Below are 23389 nucleotides of genomic sequence, written 5' to 3'. Positions count from 1 at the left end.
CATTTGGAAATATATATTCAGAGAACGGTGTAGAAATCGAGGTTGCGCTTTTCGCTGCCCATGCATTTAAATATGTGCTCACTCAGCAGTTAAACACTGTTGTCGGGCCATTACAATTAGTGCTATAAACAGTTTATAGTGCTCTCCGTGCAAAGCTAATTAAATCCAACAGCAAATCCTCGCTCTCGGCATGTCCATTTTGCTCTTTTACTATCCATTAAATCGGTCCAAATTGCCGCGCGTTTTCCCAAAACGAGGCAAACCAAAGCAACTTTTCCCCAGACACAGCAACCTTGGTTCTTCATTCGTCTTATATGGCGCGACTAGTCTTTTATTATTTCAGCCGGGATTCTCATTCTTATACGTCGCGTGAAACGTAATGAGACCGCAGATGGCAAAAGTTCTTCTACCGCGAGCAGATGTAATTTCACTGTGCGCAAAAAGTAACTTTCTTGGGGAGAAAAAGAAACTCTTTCTTCGCGGGAAAAGCTGCTTAGATTGCCTTTTTGATAAAAATCTCGGCTTCCACACTGGATTTTCCGATACTGATTTGATTTAGATAGACCCCGGCCAGAGAATGGTCTCCTCGTTTCGGTCTTTTTTATTTTATCTTTCAACGAAGCAGGGGGGTAAGTAAAAACGACGAGCCGAGCCAATATTGGAGCTTGTTTAGATCGAGAGATACACCGACAAGCCTTTTCCTTCTTTTCCCTTTTTCTCTCTTTCTCTCCGCAAGGAAGCAAAGAAAAGGCACGCTCGAATTAGGAAAGTTGCGAGCAGATTAAGCTTGCTTAGTGTGGCCAGATGTATTAACTCGCCTGTGTTCTACTTCGCGATCAAATTTTGCCGAGCTTTACTTTCTTAGTTCTAGAAGAACTTTGCAGAAAGCTGCAGATTTCTCCGAAAGTTCTGCAACCCCTGCAAGATATACAAGTATTTCAACCTGTTAAGAACTTGATTAGTTAGTAAAGAAAACTTTTCGCTGCGGCGTTTACTTACTTACGTGCAATTGATTCCCTACATTAAAGTGTTATCAAGAATTTGCATATATAATTAATGGAGATTGAAATAACCAAATCCATTTCTTTATCAAATAAATAGTATTTAAGGAACAATTTTTTTTTTAAATTTTCTTGATGGACACAAACTTTTCCCTTTTTGGAACTCAAAGATAGTTTTTCACAATAATATTTTCTTCGTCTCAACATTAGCCAGATATTTGTAGTTCTTTGAAATGCCACAAAATTTTTAAATAAAATGATAGAATGTACGACGAAGAGCATTTAAAATATTTTGTTTTTTCTACTAAAATTACACGTTTCTCTTTGTTTAACCATTCATTTTTAGCAAAGCTTTGTCTGCATTTAAGAGCGTTTTTTTTAAATAAATTTTGTACATACATTTTAGTCAATTCTTAATCAAAATCTGCCTGTTATTTACAGTAAAAAGCAAAAATTAATAATAAAAAAAACCTTAATGTAGGATGGGAAAACTTACTGAAAGAAAAAAAAACGTTTTTATCTAATAACAAGGATTGAAAAATATGTTATTCATCTCGTTGTAAAATGCGCTGGTTCTGCTCAATTGAAACTATTTTGAATAGTTAATAAGTTGCCAGCTAACAAGATCAATTTTATTTAAAATATCCCACATCATAATTGATGTTTTTTTAATGACGTTTATTTTTATTGTTTTTCTTTTAGTCATGAAAAGAAAAAGATGTATTGGGAGCAGCTGGAGATGCGGTGTCGTTACCTGTACGGCCGACGGCCAGTTTCTGGCCAGCACCAGTACACCTACTGCGGCTGCAGCTGCGACGACTGTCCTCGAGCAGCCGCGGTGTCCAACTCGACCATCGCTCCGCACACCGAGGTCTTCCAGCCGTGGCCGGCATGGCAGTGGGACGCTGCGGAGGAGAGGTACTGGACGCCGCCTCGGATTGGCAACCTTTACACTCCCAACCCTGAGGATCAGGTCGTGCAACAGCAACAGCAACAAAGTCAAGAGGAAAATGTAAGTTAAAAATATTTTATAAGTAAATTGCATGAAACACTTTTTTTTTAGTTTTTTTTTAATTGGCATTTCTCAATGAATCAATTGCCCTTTATCTGCTTTTAGCAATACTTAAATATAGCTTTTAGTTAATTTTGAAAAGAAAAATAAACTTTCAACTGAATTTTTAAATGCAAAATATTTATTTAAAAATAATTATTTTAGTTACATTACATTTTTTTTAACATAACCAATTCCTCGGATTTTCTCTTCTATTTAAATTTTTTTTTTTTTAAATTATTGAATTATAAATTAAGTATCAGAATTAAGAGGAAATTGTAGTTTATAGTTTTTAAATTTTCATTAAAGTAAGGTCTTTTGAATCGAACTTATCTTGTGTAGTGTTTTATACGAACGAAATTCAAACTCTCAATTTATATTCAAGTAATTTTTTCAATTACATTCCTATTCCAAGTTAATTATGCAGCGACGGAGTTGACGTGCGCGTCGTTTGCATGTGTTGACTCACATTGCACCCAAGGGTACGCAACCTGCTTGTCGTGCTTGCATCATCTAGCGGCGCGTCGCAATTAAAAAAGCGCAAACTAATTTTCCCTCTTCCTTGACAATCAACCGGGCGCTAAATATGCAAATGGCGCAACGTGCGCGAGCTAATTAAAAGCGATTGCCTGTGGAATGAGAATCATAGAGTTTTCCAAATTAAAAATAGTCAAGAGAGGAAGTTTTTTTTGGAAGAATCCAAGGTCTTAAGTGTTATCTCGTTCGCCTCCAGCCAAAATTAATTGCGAGAAATTTACTTTATTTACCATTTTTTTTTTGCTTAGTTCTTCTTTGCAAAAATATTTTAAAAAATAATCAAGTTTTGTTTCATAAAAAATTTTACCCTGACTTGTCTTTTTAATTTTCACTAACACCTGAAATAAAAGAGAGTTTGATAAGAGCAGTTCTATTTTAAGAGTGATTTTAAGCTCAGGAGAAATAATAATAATTTCGCAGTCTTCGACAAATTTTTATAGTTCATACGAAAAAAAAGTATAATTTGAGAAACTACAATTCCGGTCCATCTCGATTGCGTTGCAGGCGGTCACGAACGCGCGCTGGAGCTGGTTGCCGTGGAACAGGAGCTCGATGCACGTGCAGGAGACGCCGGAAGTGGAGCAGCAGCGCCCGCTGAGAACCGACCAGGACAGTCAGTACGGCTTCGGGGTGACCACGAGACCCACGACCACCACCGCCACCATCATTCAGACGCCGCGGGGTATGAATTTTTTTCATTATATTTCGAGCCTCTGATGGCGCTTGACCTAATTTGCCAACACTGTAAGTTGGTTCATATAGGGGCTGCTCTTCGCCATGTGGAGGGGGTTGAAGTTTGCGGAAAGCGCGTGACAGGGTTGATGGGCAGAAACAAACTTTCTGAATTAACAGAATAACAGTCGACGACCGACAGAAACTTTCAACGTCGCATATTCATTTAAATGGACATTTCATTCTAAACAATTGGTAAAAAGTCATTACTCTGCCTCATTAAATTGATTCTGATATCTATGTTGAATTAAGTCATTCTGATTTATAATATTTGACAATATAAACAACATATTTTTATTGAAATATTTTTCAGCAACTTTTTTAACCACTTTGTCTATTTTTTCAAATCTTGTTTTCTCGTTAGTTTTGCTGCAAGAGTAAATTATATATATTAATATGCCAAAAGAAATTTTGTAAAATTTTTTTTATAGAAAATTTTTATTGTATATTTAAGCCAGTAGACTTTTTTACAGAGAAATGAGACTCTTTCACACGTTCAAATTTGCTTGGAGTTAGATTGACTTATTGTCTTCTCTTGGTTATATAATCATGAATCTTCAACATAATATTGAAATTAAATTAAACGTATATTTTTATTTGAGTCGTTTAATTTTATATATGATATTAAAATGAACTCAATATACAAGGAGAAGTAGGTGAGAGGTGAAAAATTACGTTTTTCATTAAAATTATTGATATATTCTGATAATCCGCTGATCAGATAATAAAAATATTAAAAAATTTGAATAAAATATTTAATATTGCATGCTTAAAAATAAAAAAAATATAGTACATTTAAAATGGTTAAAATCTAAAAAAAAATTATAATACATTATTGAAAATTATTATTTTAAAGATAAATGAATTTAAAATATAATAAATTATAAAATGAATGCTATACTATTTAAATAAATATTATTTTTAATTATTAATCTATTAAACAAAAGTATATTCATCATTAGCCTTCATAACGTAAATCATTATTTATAATAGCTAAAGATTTTGTGAAAATTATTTATAAAATAGTGTATGACTGTTAATTAAATTTGAAAAAAAAAACGATCAAATTTTAAATACTTGATTCCCAATGCCTAGTAAAGCTTATAGGCTCTTTATAAAGTCCTACACTTCAAACTAATAAAAAATTAAATTTCTCCCGGAATATCAAGAACTGAAATTTAAACTAAACGATTTTTGTGGAATGAATTGCAGGACATTTGACGTCGACCGTGGTGCGTCCGTTGACGGCGCAGGCGTTCATGACCGACGCCAGTTCGAGCCTTCCGAGGTACATGTGGGGTCCGCCGCCCCCGTACTCTCATCCGCCGTCGACGGCCGGCAACTCGACGGCCACCAGTCCTTCGAGACAGGCGCCGGCGCTACCTCAGCTAGATCAGCAGCAGCACTCTAGGTAAAGTAACGTTTGTTTGTTTGTTTGTTCGCCTTTGACATGTTCGACGTTTGCAGTTTGTGCCAGCGGCACACGCACGTCGTGCACCAGGGATTGGCCACGCCGACCATGTTGCACCACCATCACCACCACTGCGAGCAGCAGACGTCAACCCCTGCCAGCCCGCAAAACCACCCAGTCAGTCCTTTGCAGTCGCCTGTCATCACCGCAAGACAGCACAGGTGCGCATCACATTTAATTAAATATAACTTTTTGTTATTTATTCTAATTAAAAAATAATGGTTTTATTTATTTTAAATACCACTTTTGAAATTAAATAATAGCAGAATTTTTGTTTAAAATTGGCACTTTGAATACAAATTGTTAGGGTAAATTATTATTAGGAATATCTTAAAAACCTATACATTTCAAGTTTTCATTTTTTTTTTAATTTTATCAGACTTTTAGTAAAAAAAAATGTAATTTTGTTGTTAAAATAGGCATTTGTCATGAACTAGAAAAAAGGAAATTACTTTACCTGCGTAATTCTAAAGAATAAAAATTTTCAAAAGAATAACAACGCAAACACGACAAAACTCTACACTAAAAATTAAAAAAAAAAAAAAAAAAAAAAAAACAGTCACACTAACAAAATAACTACAGAAAATAGAGGCTGCAAAATTTATATAAAAATAAGCACATTATAAATTATCTATACAATTTCCTTTTACCCAGCTTTTACCAAATAAATAACTTTGAAATCAATAAATTACTTTGATTAAATCTTATTTCCTGATTAACATTAACATTTTTCATGTCGCGATATAAAAATCCGAATGCTTTATTTTTACCAATTAGTTTGAATTGCTTGGATAATTGCTAATTATTTATTAATTTTTTCCAGTACCCACACAAGCAGTCCATACTGCGCTCGTCTTCGAGCGGAGAACGTTCAGGCCATCAAGTCGTTAGCAGACCTTCCTCCGCCCGTCACATCAGCAGCAGGTTCTTTGCCCTCAAGGAAGCTCAAAAAGAAACCTGCCGACGCACAAATTTCCAAAGTAGATTCTCAGGTACAACCTTTAATTGTTGTCTAAATTTGACTTGTAATAAAAAAAAAATTAAACCATTTTACAGGAATCTGAACTTTCCTCTGCCATTTCTCCGACGGACTCGCCGAGCAGAAAGGGACTGGCGAGTAGCCTCAGGGGGCTCTTCGGGAACATGCCCGGGAGTCCAGTGCTGGTGCACCCGACGACAAGAAGTTTGACGCAGTCCGCGCCCACAAGTGCCATCAACAGTCCCTTGAAGGTAAATGTCAAATATTTTCTTTTTTTAAAATTACCTCCTATTTACAATTCAGTCTTGCATAAAATTGTGAAAATTTTGTACCAAACATGTAAGAAAAATTAAGATTTTTTGTTAACAACAAATTTAACAAGGCATACAATTTATTATAAATTATTACTTTGCAATTGCATAGTAAAATGTGATTGCAAATTGAGTTTAATTTTCTATATCACTAAGTTTTTAATTTATATTATTAAAACAACCATATCCTTGAAGACTGCCGAAAAACCTGGCTGAAAAGAAATTTGTTCTACTACTATTTATTATATTGTTCATTGGTACATCACTCAATAATATACATTTTATTAATTACAATGTTTATTTGTATTTCATATATATGTACTTAAATTACTTTAAACTTAAACATGTTAAAATTTAATATAAAAAATTAAAAAAAACTTTAAAGTTAAAGTTAAAATATAAATTAAAAATATATATTATAAAAAAATTTATGAAAAAATGTTTTTAATAAGAAATTTTTTTATTACAAATATTAATAATACGTCATAAAAAAATGTACAGCTCAAATTGGTTGTCAATTTTTCACTATTTTCATCTAACCTATACATAAATCTTCCTAATTTATCAATCTTTTAAAATTATAAAATATTTTTAAACTCTACAAGAAAGAATTCTAATTTGAGATGTTCGTTCAACACATTTTCATTTTCTATTTTTTTTTTTTTTAGGCTGCTTCGATCCCCACCCTTCGTCGCCACTGCGTCGAAGCCGCCATGAAAAGCTCGTCAACGGAACCAGCCGAGTCCGAACTGTACTTTGCAGACGTTTCCTCCTGCAACGGCGGGCCCGAGTCCTCCCTGTACGACGAACCGTCCACCACCCCCGAACAACCCCCGTCGCACTACTCATCCATCCCCTCCCCTCCCCCTCCGCGGGGGCGCCCCTTCAACGAGCGTTTGGCGCCGGACGCGCAGTACGAGCCTCGGCAGGGTGGCGCTGAAGACGACGCCCCCCTGCGCGGCGACAGCGACGCCACCATCGACTCGGGGGTGCACAGCGGTTCGGAGGCGGCCCTGCAGAGCCGCCTCCGACCCACCGGCCTCCGATCCGTTGAGCAACTCATGACGACGCGCTCAGTGAATGTGTGATTGTCGGAGGGCACGCTTTTCAGGGTGCTGCTCGAGTTGGACCTCTGAAGGGGTGTTTTTTTTTTTACGACGAGCCTTCTAGTTTCGCGGAAGGGACGTTTTTTGATAAATTGTATCCAAGGTTGTGAGACGCCAGCGATTTTATTTCACCGCAGTCGCCCCCCGTTGAAGTCGTGTGAATTTTTAATACTCCCATGTTAACCAGCAATGAGATATTACTTTACATAGAAATCGTTTCCCAAATTGGGATTGGAAATTATCTTTAGGAAAGTTAAATGAGGAATTTGAAAACTCATTTAAAGAAATCATGAATAATATACTAAAAAGTTTTTGAATAGTTCTTAAATAAGAATGAGATTTGCAAATTCTCATTTTATTTCTTCATTGGAACATTTTATTTTTATTGTTTTTGTTACATCATTTTTCGAAGAAAAAAAAACTGCTTTATTTTGTAGTTTTAGGACTTTTAAATTCAATTTGACATATGCATTTGCTCAAATGGGATAATTTTAGTTATTTCTTTTTTTAGCCAAAACGAAAGACTAAACTAGTCTGAGCTTTTTTGTTGGGACTGGCTAATTAGATTCAGTTTTGAAGCTTATACATCAGTCAGAATACAGTTTTTTGATGGATTCTTCTCTTCGATTTTCGAAATTTAGTTTTTCTTATAATGATAACATGTATCTGATTATTTGGTACCAAAAAATTTATAATTTGGATTTTTGAAAGGTTTATAGTAGCCTCAAATCAACAAAAGCTCAGGCTAGAGATTAGTCTATTGCCCACATTGTCTTGATGAACTTTTGTCCACTTTCTTATTTTTTTTTGTCTCAAAAATTTAAAACGCGCCCTTCTATAAGGTGCCATGATTAGACGAAGGTGAATAGTTTTGTATAGAAACGGAATGACAGATTCTGTGTAGAATTCTAAAATCGATAAATGTTATTCTAAAACGTTACATATTTCCCCTCATCCGCAACTTTTGTACGCAGAAGGAAGAACCTGATCGTTAGTACATACGTAAATAGATGTTGCAAAGAGTTCATGTATAAATTGGAGAACAATAAAATTATTGAGTCGAATATTGTTGTGTACAAAAATCATAATATAATGAGAGGAGAAAAATTATATGAAAAAGAGTGTATTGGAAAATATATAGTTACGGTCAAGATTGTGTGTTATTTATTAAAAAGAGGAGAATAAAAAATATATTGCCAAGCAGAAATTCGATTTCATTTCAAAGATTTGTGATAAAATGGTGCTGACTTGGCGCCGAATGAGCACCAAGTGAGCACCACGCCTTCGAGATAGAGCGCATGATCCGTAAATGGTAAACAAGTCGGAGGCCTCAGGGGCCAGTTCAGATGTACCAGGAGAACAGCACAGTTGATCGAGAAACGCAGCGCCTTTGGTATGTTAATAAACATTAAAAAAAAATCATTAATAAATAAAACAAAAATTACTTATTGAGACTGATTATTATAATGTTTGAAAAAAAAAAAAACTGGCATGAATTCAATGAAAGACAAAAAACGACCTAATTTTGAATGATATTAACGCATAAAAATTTGATAAAACTGTTATGTAACGAAATAATAATATACTTTTATTTGGTTCATGCCAGGATTTCATACACTATTTAAATAATACATTTTCTGTTTTGCTTAAAGCATTATTAATTAAATTTATAATTTTATAGAAGATAAATGTCTGGAAGAAGATTAGCTCTGGGTGCAGCTGGCTGGTTAGTGGGCATCGTTTCCAGCGTGGCTCTCTCCAATGTAGCTGCCAGCTCATCAAAAAGCCGGTAGATAACTCAATATTTTTGTAATCTACCAACAATACAAATTATTGATTGTTGCAGACAAGCGTCGGAAATGTTCCTCTTCGACTTCACCACTGCGAATTCCGTGGCCGACTGGAGCGAAATGTCCGACGTTGTTCGCACGGTGGGCATGTCCAAGGCTGCCTTAACCCTTCAGAAGACCCAGGTTTTCAAATTTTGGACGGAATTAAATTTCAGATATGTAAAATAAAAAAATTCTCAGGTGTTCCAAAGGGCGATTTTCTTCTCTCTGCTGAATCCGCAACCAAATGGCGCTGGATTTGCTGGTGTCCGAACTTCGGTCCAGCTCGACCTGACGCCTTACAGGACTATTAAAATGAAGGCCAGGGTGCAGGGACAGAACTTGAACTACAAAATGGTGCTCAGGCACAAAGGCGAGACTGGGGAACCATTCCCAACCTACGAGAAGTTTTTTACAGTATGTATATTTTTAGAGTTTTGTTTGGTAACGGAAAAAAAACTAAAAAAAATCCGATTTTTTTTTTAATTTGAAATTTAATATTTTTGAATTGACTTAAGAGCATATCAATAATATAATTTATGTACTTGTATGGGAGAAAAACATGGCAATTATTTAATAAATAAATTAAAAAGTATAATTAAATATTAATATTGTTAAACTTCGATATAATTGTTATATTTTCTTCTTCTTCTGATATAGAAAAGAAATCGATTTATATATTTTTTTATTGTTATATTTATAATTCAGTTTCACTATTTTTGCTAAAAACTTTTTAAACAGGCGAAGCCAAACGAATTTGAGGAGATTGATCTGCCCCTGAGCGAATTTGTTGCCTATTACCGTGGAAAGCCAGTTGCAGACGCTGATCCTCTTGATCTGAGCCAAATCACTGCAGTTGGCCTGCAAGTGTATGGAGGAGTCTATTCGGAGCAGAAACAATCCGGGCCTGGCTCGATGGAAATTGACTGGATCAAAGCACTCTGATAAAACCAGACATGTAGCTTATTTAAATATAAAATAAAAATATTCATTATCTTTTAAACAGAATTGGTAATTTTTATATGAATCATATAATTATATTATGTTTGTTCATAATTATTTTAATTAAAAAATTGTAATTTAAATGTTTAATGAATTAAAAAATCATGAGACATATAATATAAGGAATTTTTTGAATTAATTAAATAAATAACTTAATTGAATTTATTATTAAAATAAAAAAAATTAAATTCTGCTATATCCATTGCTGCAAATATTATTTTATTGACCTTATGAAATTCATCTCAAGCTCATACACTCAATGAACCTGGCTAAAATAACGCAGTCAAAAGGTGTGAAATGTCAATACCACTTGTCGCACCATATTTATTTTGATAATTTAAATGGAAAACTGCAAGCCACATTATTAAAAAAAAAAAAAAAATTCAAATGAAATTTAATTATACATATTTAATTTTTAATACAAACTGGAACATATTTGTAAGAAAAGTATCAAAATTTACTTCAAAAATGTTTAAAATTAAAAAAAGTAGAAAATAATTTTTCTTGGCTTTTTTAATGAATGCATTGGTTAAAAGAATCTTGCTAAATTTAGGAATTGCCTTCGACCACTGGATCACCACAAGAGGAGTCCAAAGAACTGCATCAAGCGCTGAAAGAGGGAGGCGCGCGGTTGTTGTGGTCCCTGCCCCTCAACTCCATCGTCCTCGGGCTCGTCCAGGCTCATCATCATCAGGGAGGGCGAATTTGAGTTCGTGAATGTACTCCCTGAGGGCCCTTTTGCCTGCGAGTTTAACGAAAATAATTTTTCTCATCTTATCATACACCATGAAAAATTCTTACCACAGTTCTCAAGGACGGTGTAACCATTGATGATGGCCAAGTGGAACAGCGGCTCCAGTTCCAGGGCCTCGTGATCATCCCTTGCCTGCTCCGCCAGGTTCTTCGGCAGCCCGTGCAGGTTGAGAAGGGCAACCAGCGGCCGGCCTGGTGTACTTGATGCCGGTGACGCGGGCGCACCGAAGGCGCTTCAAGTGGTGATATATTGCCCTGGCGTGCTGGGTAAGGCCTGTATTTTTTATCATAAATAATTATATATTCTTTTATTTGCAACTCATTCGAGTACAACTTCAACTTAACTAAAAAAATTTTACAAAGCAATTTTCAATGTGGTGCGCGACAAAATAAATTCAAAGTCTTTTACTTCATTTTTGAATAGTCATTAATACTAAGGATGCGATTTTGCACTCGGCCAGGTGGTACTGGGTGCATTTCTCACCGCATAGCAAACACACGCAGGAATCACTTTCATCGAAGCACTGCTGTCGCTCGGAACTATTGCTACAGATTTGGTTTTAAAAACCGTGCATGACATATCGACAAAAAACATGGCGTTTATCAAATAAGGGTTGTTTCCATACATCATTTCTCATTTCCGGTGTGACATTAAAGTTAACATTAAATCTAATGTCATGTTCAGAATTATAACTCTCAAGGAACTTTAAATAATTTTCAGTCTCCGGGAGATCGTATTTTTCTTTTAAGTCATTTACAAATAATTTCTCGTCAACTAGTTTGTACACATAGGTGTTCTTGTTATATTTCAAAACTCCCATAACTTTCTTAAAATAGCGAGATTTCACTTTTTCTAATTTTTCAAAATCACTTAAAAATCTCACTTAAATATTGCCAGATCACTTCAATTCCGTAAGAGGCCATCGGGGCAATTTCAAATCAAACAATTTCTTCGCGCAATCAATAGACAATTTGATTGTGCGAAAAAATTAATCATCGGTGTATTAAAATGCACAAAAAACTTACTTTCTGTTCGTCTCGGAGGGATTCCCAAGTGCAGCCTGGCGCTGTACAAAGACAACTTGGATGTCTCCTTGACGATGAGAGACACTCCCTCTTCCTCTCCAACGCGCCAGGCGGTTTTCCATCGCACCTGCTTCACCGGACCGAAAAGAACATCAGGCACGGAAACGGCCATCGACACCAGAAATATATCTCAGATGAAATTCGCGATTCTCTCCAAAATTCTTAGCAATGTCGTAACGGTCTGATTTGAAAAGAAGCAAATTGCAACAATGCGAACCGTTTAACGGTGAATGCGATAAATTCAATTCGTATTGTTGTGAAAATTAACATTGTTGCATTCTTTCAAATAAAAAATCGAATCTAAACAATGTGATGTAACAATTTGACGAATAAGTAAAAAAAAATTAACTAAAAAATAGGCATTAAATCCAATTACGATTTACCAAAATATTTATGGCGAAAAATTAATTAGAGCTTCTAGCTTTTGAACATATTAAAAATTTTCTAAGTGTAAAAAAATACATTAATAAGTCAATAGAAGTAAATAATAAGGTAAATAATTTTTTTTACAATTTTAATTGTAAATGTGAGCCAGTTCAGTCATTTTTTTTTATAGAAAAATGACTGTGCCAAACACGATTAAATTTGCTTGCATTTAGATCGAGTTATTGTCTGCTCTTGAATATAACTGTAAATATATGATCATAAATTTTCAACATAATATATGTTGAAATTAAACTTGCAACGTATATCATTATTTGAACAGAAAAAGTGTTGCTCAATAAATATTTTGTCACTAAAAAACTTTATAATTATGCTATTAAAATTAACTATTAATTCAATTTTCAGGATGACCAATTATTTCCTTATATAAAAATTAATGATGTTTTAATTTATTGAAAATATATAAAAATAATAAAAAATATTTAAAAAAATTATATATTTTATTAAAATAACATTGTATTATAAAATGTTATTATAAATTTAATATCAAAATAAATCAAAATACACACAGACTAAAATACGCCTTGCAGGTAATGGCAGTCTGGAATCATCTCAGGAAATGCTAACAAAGGCTCAACTTTCACTCAAAACTTCTGTTCCCATCTTGCCGATAGAATACTCGTATTTTTTTCTAAATAAAAATGGTCTGCTTGCAAGTCATAAGCTATTTTTTTTTTTGCCAATATTATCATCATTAAAAGGTAATTTTTTTCCAAAGTCTTCTGTGATTTAGAACTTTTTATTTATTGAATTTCATATAGTTAAAATGTATTTATTTTGGATTTGAAATCCATGCAACGTCATAGGAGGATTTTAATGTCTTGGATTTATTTATGAAAAAATAAAATTTTCAATTTATTAATTAACTTGTTTTTTAATTTTTTTGCATGTATTTTCATCAATCAATAATTTGGTAAAATAATGGATTGCAAAGCAAAATTTATATTATAAAGTCTGCTCAAATTGAATATTTTTGTTCTGTTTTTATATAAAAGGTTTCTTTTTTAGAAAACGTTTTTACCTGTCGATATTTTCCTAAAAATTTGGGGTTCAATATTGAAAAATGAAACAAGCCAAGATCTAGCCAAAATACCACTTTAATGAAATGTCCCAGAATGCTTTCTCTTATACATACAGCAACATTTATAGTTTTAGTTTCTATATCATAGGAGAAAGTGAATAAAGAGAGGTGAGAGAGAATAAATAACCAACCTTGCCCACAACCGATAAGTTATAATAAATTCATGTTCTTCCTCTATGATCACCACGAGCCAAGGTAACAAAGACCCTCCGGCGGCGTCGGTGCCTTCGGGGATGATTTATTTGAAGCCGCCAGGGCTGTCGACAATTCGACCGAAATCGGCTCGTCTCTTTTTTTTGTATGGTGCTGGACCGCACGCGGGCGGAAAGCCTTGGTATTTTGGCTCGCGGTTTTGGACATGATCTCTCTTACTTAATGTTTAAATTCTATTACAAAATCTGAAATGAGAGGAGACATCGTGGTGTTTTCTATATTTTTCTTTTACAAATAATATAATATGTACGATCTTTTCAAATTTCCTTAAGTAAAAATGGATCATCATGTGGCAGAACTGAACAAAATCTGCGCTCCAGTGTGTAACAAAAAAAGTAGTTTTTCTTAACATTTACAACATTTGTATTTTTTTTTTCAATTTTGTGTATATATATTTTGTTTCTTCTTCTCCATTTTTGATGAAATCAAAAAACGTAAACAATATATACACGTAATAGTAGAGTAAATAAAAATGTAATTGTGTGTATATAATTATGTTATTGTGGTTGTGTAAAATATTCTCCACTTAAACTTACTATCATTTTTATCTATTCCGTTTTACAAGTGAGATGATGATTTTTGTTAATTATTTTTCCTCAGTTTTTCTCACACTTATTTGTGGACAACTCAACACAGGACTGGATTTACACATTTTCTTCTTCTCCGAAACGAGAATTTTAGTTTGATATAAACGGCGGATTACGAGTCGAGTTTTTTTTCTGCTTTTGGATGGATAAAACAATATTCACATCGAATTGCGTGATTTTTCTTACAAAATAAGAACTTTGCCTTCCACATAGTGATCTACGATTTCTACAATCAATTGAATCAATCACACTAGCCAAAGATGCCTGGTTTTTTTCAACTCGAAATGACGCGCTGATTATTAATTAAAAATTACAATTATTATGCAGTTACGGAAAAGAACACAAGCATTTTCCTAATTATTTTATAACACGAAAAAAAGTTACTTCCATCATCTCATCATCATATTAGAGCAGGTACCAGTAAAATCCAAATTTACTTTCTTTAAATTCACTTCTTGTCACCTTCTGGACTCCCCGGCTTTTTAAACGATAATTATTTATATATAAACTTTCTTTCTTCAGTTCGCCGGCGCCGATTGTGTGATTTTTTTTGTTTTGTTTGAAGCTAAAATTTTTCAACAACTGCGGGGAGTCCAAAAGCACTTAAGACCAAACCGAATTGTGTCTATCACAACACAATGCGCAGCATAATTAATCAATAATTAATCATATAACTCATTTTCATATTTCCATAACAACATTACATAAAAACAACAAATCATCTCATCTTCTTGCTATATATCCTATCGCATGTATAGAATTAAACAATTACTTATTAATTAATAGCAGAGGTTAGTAATGAACATTGTCCTAAGATTTAAGAGTGTGAACAGACATTTACACCGGGAAAATGATCAGCATTCATCCGCACGAGAAAATCGTAATATATCGTAATTATTCTTATCAACTGGATACACAGCGTGAGTGTTGTGTGTGTTTATATGTGTGTGTGTACTGAGTTTTCATTTTTATGCTCGTTTTTTTCCTAGAAAATTATAACAAAGGGCAAAAACCAGGACCAAGCAATCCGAAAGTCGGAGACTCTTGCAAAAGAAGAGTCTCGCACTTGTTTTGTATTTTTTTCGTTTATATTTAAATATTTTTACTGTAACCGTTATGCAAAATGGAAAAGGTGAAAAAGTCTTCAGTGAATCTCTCAACCGATCGCAACTCCTCGTTTGTAAAACACTGGTTTTGAAGGCCACTATGCTTGGAAAATTGCAAAACTGAACGATCCCCTTTTGGTTGAAATTTTGGAATTTGTTTTATGCCTCACTGAACACACACTGGGTGATAATTAAAAAATTCCTTCGCGCTTTTCTCGTTTTTGTCCACTTGTTTAATTGTTGTTGAGTGTTTTAGTAGCTTGGTCCTTCAGATGTTTGTATTTTGGAAAATCCTTTTGAGTTTTAAAAAGAGAAACCAAATTTCGGGAAATTACATGGGCAAGGAGTCGACAACAGAGAATTTCCTTCAAACACAAGACGTACGTACGTGATTATAAATTTTGATTTCACTACACTGCGTGGGCACATTACATTTCTTTTCGTTAATTTTTTTTTTTGCAAGAGTCGGTGTACATACAAATTTCATGCGCTAATAAAACATGTTGAATACGTGCTTTTGTCTCCGGGGATAATGAAGAATTTTACAGTACAGAGTAGCAGATTTCTTTAATTTCAATTTTTTTTTACTCTCTGCCTCAAACATTGTTTTTGATAATCTCTTGAAATTCCGCTATACGATAATTAATTAATTAGTTTAGTAGTACGTGTGTTTAATAGTAGCATTCAGTGAAATATTATTATCTGAATTTTTGCCTCATTGCCCGCCCGTGGGTATATTTTCTCTCCGTTCTCCTCGTCTTTTTTTTATGTATTATTGTTGAGTGCAAATTTTCGAATAAGACACACTTAGTTATAAATCCTCTGCTCGTATTAATTAGGTAGTTATTGGATGCAACACACCACCGCGGTATATAATTTGTTTGTTTTCTTATGTATCAATCACTTCGTCATCCAGTGCGATTTTTCTCTTCATGGCTTTTAAAAACGACGTACAACATCTACAATAAGGCAAACGTTAATTTAATAATATATTCTTGTTGCTCGCGCACGTGCGCCTTGATTTTTACATTATATAGACTTTTTCCTCACAATCTAAGCTTTTTCTTTCAATGTGTGTGTGTGTTTTAAATTTAATCGCAATAAGTCCAGTTCAATTCTAAACAGTTTTGTAATTCTTTTAATACTCGATTTTTCTACTTTGTGGCCCTAGCAGCAATCGTCATTTTAAGTCTCAGTTCTATTATAAGTTTTATGTTTTTTTTCTTGCAATGAATATACACTTTGCGTTTTGAATAATTCATATCTCGCGCGGCTGTATTTTATAAACAATTACGGTACGAATATTGTGCTCTCGTTATTCTTTGTTGATATATAAACGGGCTGCTCTGACTTGGAAAAGTTTGTGAACGAGTGATGTGTGTGTATTGGAAAAAAAATATTCAATCGGTCTTGTAAAACGCAAAGAAAATTTTTAAAGTATCCTCTCTTTCTGTCGTATTGTGTGTGTGTGTCTTGTGTCTGTCTCCTTGCGGTTCAGTATATCAATCCTTATTGGCTTAGTCAGTATTATTATTACAGCAACAACAGTGTATATTTAATTAACATCAACAATTCTGTTTCCCTGATCGAAGGACCGGCGCGTCCGAGGACGGGCCGGCCGCTTCCTTGAATCCAGCCTTATTTAAGGATAAAAGTAGTGTATTTCATTCGAGTATATTTTCCAATAACTAACCAATAATTATACTTTGTAGTAATCAATCAATTAATTAATAAGAGTTTGTAATTTTTGTTTTGCGGGCTTCGTCAGTACAAATATCGAGGAATGGGCGCTGCTCTCCCGAGTCTGCTTCATTTTTTGGGGGATAATTATTCTCAGTTTGTTTGTTGTTTGTGTGTGTGTACAAGTCCGGCAGGTATGAGTTAATATAGAATTTCTTTTTTTAGTTAATTGTCAAATCATAATTTTAAAACGATGATAAGTGTGACTCTTCTGTCTTGTTGATCTTCTTCACACGTTCTTCTTTTTGCAAAACTGATGCTTTTTCGTTAGATGTTGGAACCTGGGAATTTCCCAACAGCTGTCATAAGCATCTCTGGTTTGAGCGCAGAGGCAAAACGCAAACTCACCTCTGCTCTCTATTCCACGGATGCTCAGCTATCCACGGAGAAAAGCTCCTTGTGCAGAGCAGGGAACTCGAGGTGCGGCGTGGAACGCTTGAACTTGGCCAGAGCTTCCATGTGCAGCATGTTCAGCTCTCTGCAAAAATTTGGAAATTATAGCAAAAAAATTCAGAGATTTTAACAAGAAAAAAATCTCACTTAAGCTCAGACATCTTCGCGATGAGTGCGTCCCCAACCAAGACGTCCCCCTTAAGTGGTAATCGGTGGTTGCGGTCGAGCTCCATCCGGAGCGCCCGAAGGACCGCTTGGCTCAACCTGCTGATCTCAGCCATTCCCTTAAGACCAGGACGATCTAAAATAAAATAAGATCTTAATTAAACATGAAAATTTTAATTCCACTAGTAGAATAAGGGGATTTTTTAAACTAATCTATTTACCTGCTATTCAATATAAACTTTCAATTTTGTATGCATATATGTAAAATTTATTTATATTAATAAGATTTCAATCCTTACTTACTGACATGAGATTTAATTTTGATGAAATTTTATGGACAATGTTACTTTCGTTACTTTCAACAATAAATTATTATTTTCTATTATTTTTAAGTTTTAAATTGTAAAATTGTTGTACCAAGTGAAAACTAAATTTGGAAAGTCAATAAATTTAATATAGCTTTTTAGTAAAAACAAAATATAATAGTTAAAATTTAAAAATTAATTTAAAAGTGTGAATTTATTATTTGAGTAAATTGGAGTAAATAAATATTAATTTAACTTATATAAAAGTTTAAAACATTATTTTAAATTTCTTACCTGCGGAAAGGAGGACGTAGGCAGAGTAGAGCGCGAGTTCATTTTCAGTTAGCTTGAGTTCGGCCACGGCTCTGGCTAGCTCGAAGGCATTGGTGACCAACTTCATTTCTGTTGTATCAGTGGTGAAAAAGGCGTCTTGTGGCAGCATCGTGTCTCCGTAAAGAACACAGCCCGAGTTCACGTCGTAGTAGCGGCTCATCCTCAGGGCAGCCAACTCGAAGCTACCTGCAATCGCGCAAGAAACCACAAATCAAATGCAATTCACAAAAACGACTTGCAAGGTATGCAACCTGTGCAACTTGGAAGGCAAGAAATTGCATATCGTTGATTCATTTAATTTTGAAAATTGTCTGAATGATTTTTAATTTTGTCTTATTTAAAATTTGTGGAATAATTTGAGATCTTCTGAACTATTTTGAGAATTATATAATAAAATTTTGTTAAAATAAACGTATAATTAAAATTATTTATTTTTAGAATCAATTTGCTATACACACCTGCTTTTAGCAAAACGATCTGATCGTCTTGTGACAGCTTCATGAAGCCGGGTACCATCTTTGCAAATTCGATGATTTGCTGAATAACAGTGGTGAGTTTCTGGGCACATTCTAGCCACAGTTCCTCGTGCGCCTGTGAATTTGTGATTATCATTAGAAGTACGTGTTCAAAAAGGAAAACATTACCATGTTCTTGTAGAAGATGACCTTGGTGAGGTCATGGGGCTTGCGGAACATGTCCTGAATGTGGTCCATGCTGTAAAGACAGGTGCGCGCGTGGGCGTCGGCGATCGTCTTACACAGCAACTCTGAGATCTGCACCGGGTCTGTTGAAAGAAGACAGGAATTTAGAATAACAAAATCGAACCGAAACGCGAAATTTTTTGAAATAATAAACACGCAGTAAAATTGCTATTGAAAATAATCGTCAACGGACCAGCAGGCAAAAAAATTGCACAGACACACAAAAAATGAGTTTATCACAAATTTAAATATTGAATCCGGTGTAATAATAATTAATAAACTGGCCAATTTGATATATTGTTTAAAATCCAATTTCGGCATGGACGAAAAATGAGAAGATGCAAAAATGGAAAAGATGCAGAAAGATAGAGAGAAAGATGCCTAATTATAGAAGGGTTAGTAAATTATTGGAAAGCATGCAAACCAACAAAATAATATACAAGGAGATGTAAAAATGCAAAATATTTACAAAAATTTTAGAGGGTGCTCGCATATCACATATATAAAGACAAGACACATATGTATGCTAATTAGAGATTGAGAGCGTTATTTTTTGTCGGAATTTGGGACACAATTTGATGAGAAACGCCATGAATTCGGCAAATGCAAATTTAATCGGGATTTTTTTTCGCAGCTCTCAAAATCCTATTTCAATACTCGGATCAGAAAATATAAATCTCGGTGTTTCAAGAAAACAGAGGTGTCGTCCTTACTGGGGTGCGCAACGGGCGCCTCCTGCTCTTGCTCGGGCTGCTGCGGCTGGAGTTGCGGCTGCGGGGGTTGCAGGAGTTGCTGTTGTCTTGAGGTGAAAGTGGTACTATCTACAAAACCGCCCGACACCACCAGGTTATTACTGTTATTGTTCAAAGAGGAGGGAGAAGAGGAGGTGGTGGTCGCGGTCGCGCACGTGCTGACCGGCAACGGCTGCTCCATCGACTCCTGCTTGATGGACGCGGCCGCGTCCGGCCCTCCGAGTCTGGTCACGCTCCTCTCTGCGTCGTCGTTGTTCTCGCTGCCGTTGCACTTGGCCGGCGCTGAAGCTGCCGGAGGAATTTCTTTACATCCGTAATCGGCCGAAATTTAGCAATTTTATACATTAAAAATTCAAATAAACGTTTAAAAAAAAATTTATATCCTTAAGTGATTTTGAAAAAGCCCCGAATAGGAGAAGGGAAACGGAAAACAAAATATATAAAACACAAAACCAGAAATGAGAAAGAGAGCATGCAGGTGTGTGCAACACAAGAGGCCTGTGAGAATGACAGGTGTGTGGGTGGACGAATGAACTTTTCCCGGCGATGGAGCTCTCGACACGCACTGTGATATGAGTGAGGATGGGGCGAGAAAATGAGAGAGCCAATCTTCCACAAATTGCACTCTGGGAAACGGAAATCCGTGCTCGTTTGGGCGAATGGACTCAAAAAAACACACAATGTCCTCACGTGCTGTGGCTTAATATTTTAAAAAAATTTTAAGTAAATAAAATAAATAATTTTTAATTCATGGAATATTGAAGGATTTAAATTTACTCGGAGTATTTTGTTGTTGTTTAAGTTAGATGATGAATTTGTTTGAAGAAAAAGCAGAAGATTTTAATTGAGCATTGAAATATTAGAAATCATTAGTAAATTTTTTTTAAGAAGTGGAAGTAATAACTTTAAAAAGGCTGTAAATCAGATAAAAGATTTATTAATATTAAATTTTAGATCTAAAAAAAGAGCCACGTTTGATTAAAGCCACGCAGTGCCGCGGTAAAAAAATATCCCACACAATATTATAAAACTGTGCAAGAGGAAACGTCCCAGTCTGATCAAATCTCGCTCTGTGCGTTTTTTTTTCATTTATTATTTTTAAATGGGATAAAAAAAATGGTTTTTGAGGTCTCACCCGTGGTGTTGCTGGCTGGAATGAGCGCGCTGTCCGCAATCTGGTCGAGTTGTGTGGAGCTCGCGGGCCGCGGGTCGTACGTCGTGGTGCTGTCCACATAGTCTGCGCTAATGTCGTAGCCCATGCCCGTCTGGGGCGGCGTGTTCGTGAAAACGTAACCGTTCGGCGTGTATGTGCTCAGATCGTTGCCATACTGGTACCTGCAACGCCAAATAAAATACCGCACAATTTAATACAATTACCGAATGAGCAATTAAAAATTTGCAATTAATCTAACTGCGCGTCGGAATTTTACTGTTTTTAAAACAGCAAAGTGCATTGAAATTTAGACTATTATGGTGGATTTAGCTTTAACTTTGTGGATATCACGGCGTGGAACTTAATATTTATTTATAAATTAGTTTATCCTAATTTATGAAAAAAAAACAGCAATAAATAATTAAATTCATTCAAGGATCTTAACTTAAAATGTTATTTTAATCAAGAATTTAGCTAATAAAAACAATAATTAATAATTTTCAACATCTCAAAGATTTTAGAAATCGGAATAAATTATTTGTTTCACACAAAGAATCTAATGGACACGGTGTGGAGTATATAAAAAGTGATTATATTGCTAAATCATAATTTTTTGCAATTTAGAACATGTTATAAACTAAAAAAAAAATGAAAAAGTATTTTATTAATTAATTAAAAATATAAATAAAAAAATATATATCATATTAAAATAAGTCTATTTAATAAATAATAAAAAATGTTATATTATAAAAATTAAATTAAATAATTATATTGTTTGTTAAAAAGTGTATTAAATTGTAATAAAATAAATGTGTACTGACCCTCCTGAAGAATAGGAAGGCAATTGATCTGACGACGACGGCTGTTGCTGCTCGAACATGGAGCTGTCTGGGGCTGTTTCACTTGCGGCCCGCATTTGGGCTCTGTGAAACCGCACCTCATCCTCGACCTTCTCGCGCTGTTTTTTGGACATGCGTCCAAATTTGACGGCTGAAACACGAAAACGCAAGATTATAGAAAATTAAGTTTAAAATTTAGACAAAAAAAATCTGCGAACATTAAAAACAACAATATTTGCAAGGCTGTTCTTTGAAAAACAAAATACAATTAAAAAATTGTTTATAAATCAAAATTGGGCTCTAATATTTCAAATTATTTTTGCTCTCCATGCTGAATATCAACAGAGGAAGAAGAAAAGTTTGGCTTTATAAAAAGTAGCAAAATTATTTGATTTTTTTAAAAATATAGACTATAATTTTTAATTTAATGTAGAAACTGCATTAAAAAATATTAATAATAAATTTTTGGTGCTTTTCTGTCTTTTACAAAATCTGAGAAAAATTTATGATTTTTTTTCCCTTGGGAAACCCCCTGGGAAGCGTGTGGGCCCCCGAACGATCGGCCCCGAGACGATCCGGCGGTGCTGAATCACCGAGCAAAATTTAACCCTTTCGAAAGGCGAGATCGGTGGGTGCGCGAAAAGCGTGTGTGAAGTTGGCGCGGCGAAGCGGCGCGGAAGCGGCCGATCCAGAGGGTAACCAACTCTGATTGTTATTTTGGTTGGCAACGTGCCCGCTCTCGTGACGTCACCGGTGTCATGCACGCTAGAGGCACCCGCGTGACGTAGCAGGTTGAAGGACCGACCGAGTGAGCGGCGGCGGCGGCGAACGGGACCGCGCTAACGGGCCACGGGGGCGGGCCAACGGCCACGCCTCGCCATGCACGGCTGCAGCTCGCGCAGGCTGCAGGGTTGACGAACGACCTTCCCGGACGCCTCCCCTCGCACTGCACGACCTTTTTCAAACGCTGAAGTCGTGCGCGCCAATTCCATCCGCCCTCTTACCGACCCTGAGAAAGAGGAGCGTCAAGGCACGAACTTAACCTGAGAAAATGACAAACTTTCAGAGATACCTGATCAAATTTTATAGAAATGTTTTTTCACAGTTAAATTTTTTCCCATTATACTTGATGTGTAATTTTAAAAGTTGAATTTTTGTATTAATGTTATAAATATTATGCAATCCTTAATTAAGACAAATCAGAGGAGGTGCAAAGATAAATAATTTCTATTGGCAGTAGGATGTGCTTATCATTTTTGACGCAATATAATTTATTTTCTTAATTCCACATGAAAAAATCATACTATATTTTAAAATATGGAAAAAATTATTTAAAATTTAATAAATGAATCTAAAAAGATACAAAAATAATATTACAATTTTATTACAAGAATATAACAAATATAAGTCAGTAAAAATGCCAGATTTAAAAATGATTTATAAAACTTTTGTAACAAGATGCTTTATTTTTTAGTTTACTTAGCAAAAAATATTATTTAGTTTTCAAGTTTTGACTTCTGACTGCCCAAAGCATACAACTTTCAAAAAAATTTAAATTAAATTAAATATTGTTTTTAAGAAAATCACAATGATTTCCTTTTAAGATTTAACTATAATTTGTTAACAACTAAAAAATGGTGCAAAAAGTAGCAAATTAGGGTGAAAATTAATGAGGTTTGAAAAATTCAGATAATCCTGAGTGGATAATTGCTAACGGTA

The 23389-nt window shown here is 34.8% G+C and overlaps 3 protein-coding genes and 1 long non-coding RNA gene across 17 annotated transcripts in view; 2 read left to right on the top strand and 2 right to left on the bottom strand.

Moving 5' to 3' along the window:
* The window catches only part of LOC132193380 (uncharacterized), a 41458-nt gene extending 33074 nt beyond the window's left edge, over positions 1–8384 (top strand). For both annotated transcript variants that reach the window (XM_059614015.1, XM_059614016.1), the window contains exons 6-12: positions 1704–2013; positions 3094–3271; positions 4534–4732; positions 4789–4953; positions 5616–5784; positions 5849–6022; positions 6751–8384. In XM_059614015.1, coding sequence (XP_059469998.1) covers positions 1704–2013; positions 3094–3271; positions 4534–4732; positions 4789–4953; positions 5616–5784; positions 5849–6022; positions 6751–7170 — 1615 coding nt within the window. In that variant the 3' untranslated portion in view covers positions 7171–8384. The remainder of the gene's footprint in view (positions 1–1703; positions 2014–3093; positions 3272–4533; positions 4733–4788; positions 4954–5615; positions 5785–5848; positions 6023–6750) is intronic.
* Positions 8385–8472: 88 nt separating this feature from the next.
* LOC132193467 (uncharacterized) lies at positions 8473–10080 on the top strand. Its single transcript, XM_059614169.1, has 5 exons — positions 8473–8581; positions 8870–8977; positions 9035–9161; positions 9219–9434; positions 9759–10080. The coding sequence occupies exons 2-5, from the start codon at positions 8877–8879 to the stop codon at positions 9960–9962; spliced, it is 648 nt and encodes a 215-aa protein (XP_059470152.1). The 5' UTR covers positions 8473–8581; positions 8870–8876; the 3' UTR covers positions 9963–10080.
* Positions 10081–10297: 217 nt separating this feature from the next.
* Positions 10298–11881, bottom strand: LOC132193585 (uncharacterized). The gene is made up of 3 exons (XR_009441471.1): positions 11799–11881; positions 10821–11046; positions 10298–10761 (listed from the first exon to the last, which is right to left on the bottom strand). It is a non-coding gene; the product is annotated as an uncharacterized LOC132193585 (long non-coding RNA).
* Positions 11882–13381: 1500 nt separating this feature from the next.
* Positions 13382–23389, bottom strand: part of LOC132193658 (probable nuclear hormone receptor HR3) — an 86534-nt gene continuing 76526 nt past the window's right edge. For 11 of the 13 annotated variants that reach the window (XM_059614468.1, XM_059614469.1, XM_059614467.1 and 8 more), the window contains 8 exons: positions 21653–21821; positions 20814–21013; positions 19640–19966; positions 18870–19009; positions 18684–18816; positions 18187–18411; positions 17570–17723; positions 13382–17507 (listed from right to left, as the gene is read on the bottom strand). In XM_059614468.1, coding sequence (XP_059470451.1) covers positions 17402–17507; positions 17570–17723; positions 18187–18411; positions 18684–18816; positions 18870–19009; positions 19640–19966; positions 20814–21013; positions 21653–21821 — 1454 coding nt within the window. In that variant the 3' untranslated portion in view covers positions 13382–17401. The remainder of the gene's footprint in view (positions 17508–17569; positions 17724–18186; positions 18412–18683; positions 18817–18869; positions 19010–19639; positions 19967–20813; positions 21014–21652; positions 21822–23389) is intronic. The other 2 variants (XM_059614458.1, XM_059614470.1) reach the window with 2 other exon arrangements.

The sequence above is a fragment of the Neocloeon triangulifer genome, unplaced genomic scaffold (assembly GCF_031216515.1).
Source record: "Neocloeon triangulifer isolate White Clay Creek 2 clone unplaced genomic scaffold, ASM3121651v1 ptg000004l, whole genome shotgun sequence".
NCBI classification, from domain to species: domain Eukaryota; kingdom Metazoa; phylum Arthropoda; class Insecta; order Ephemeroptera; family Baetidae; genus Neocloeon; species Neocloeon triangulifer.
This window is presented reverse-complemented; position numbering and strand designations above follow the sequence as displayed.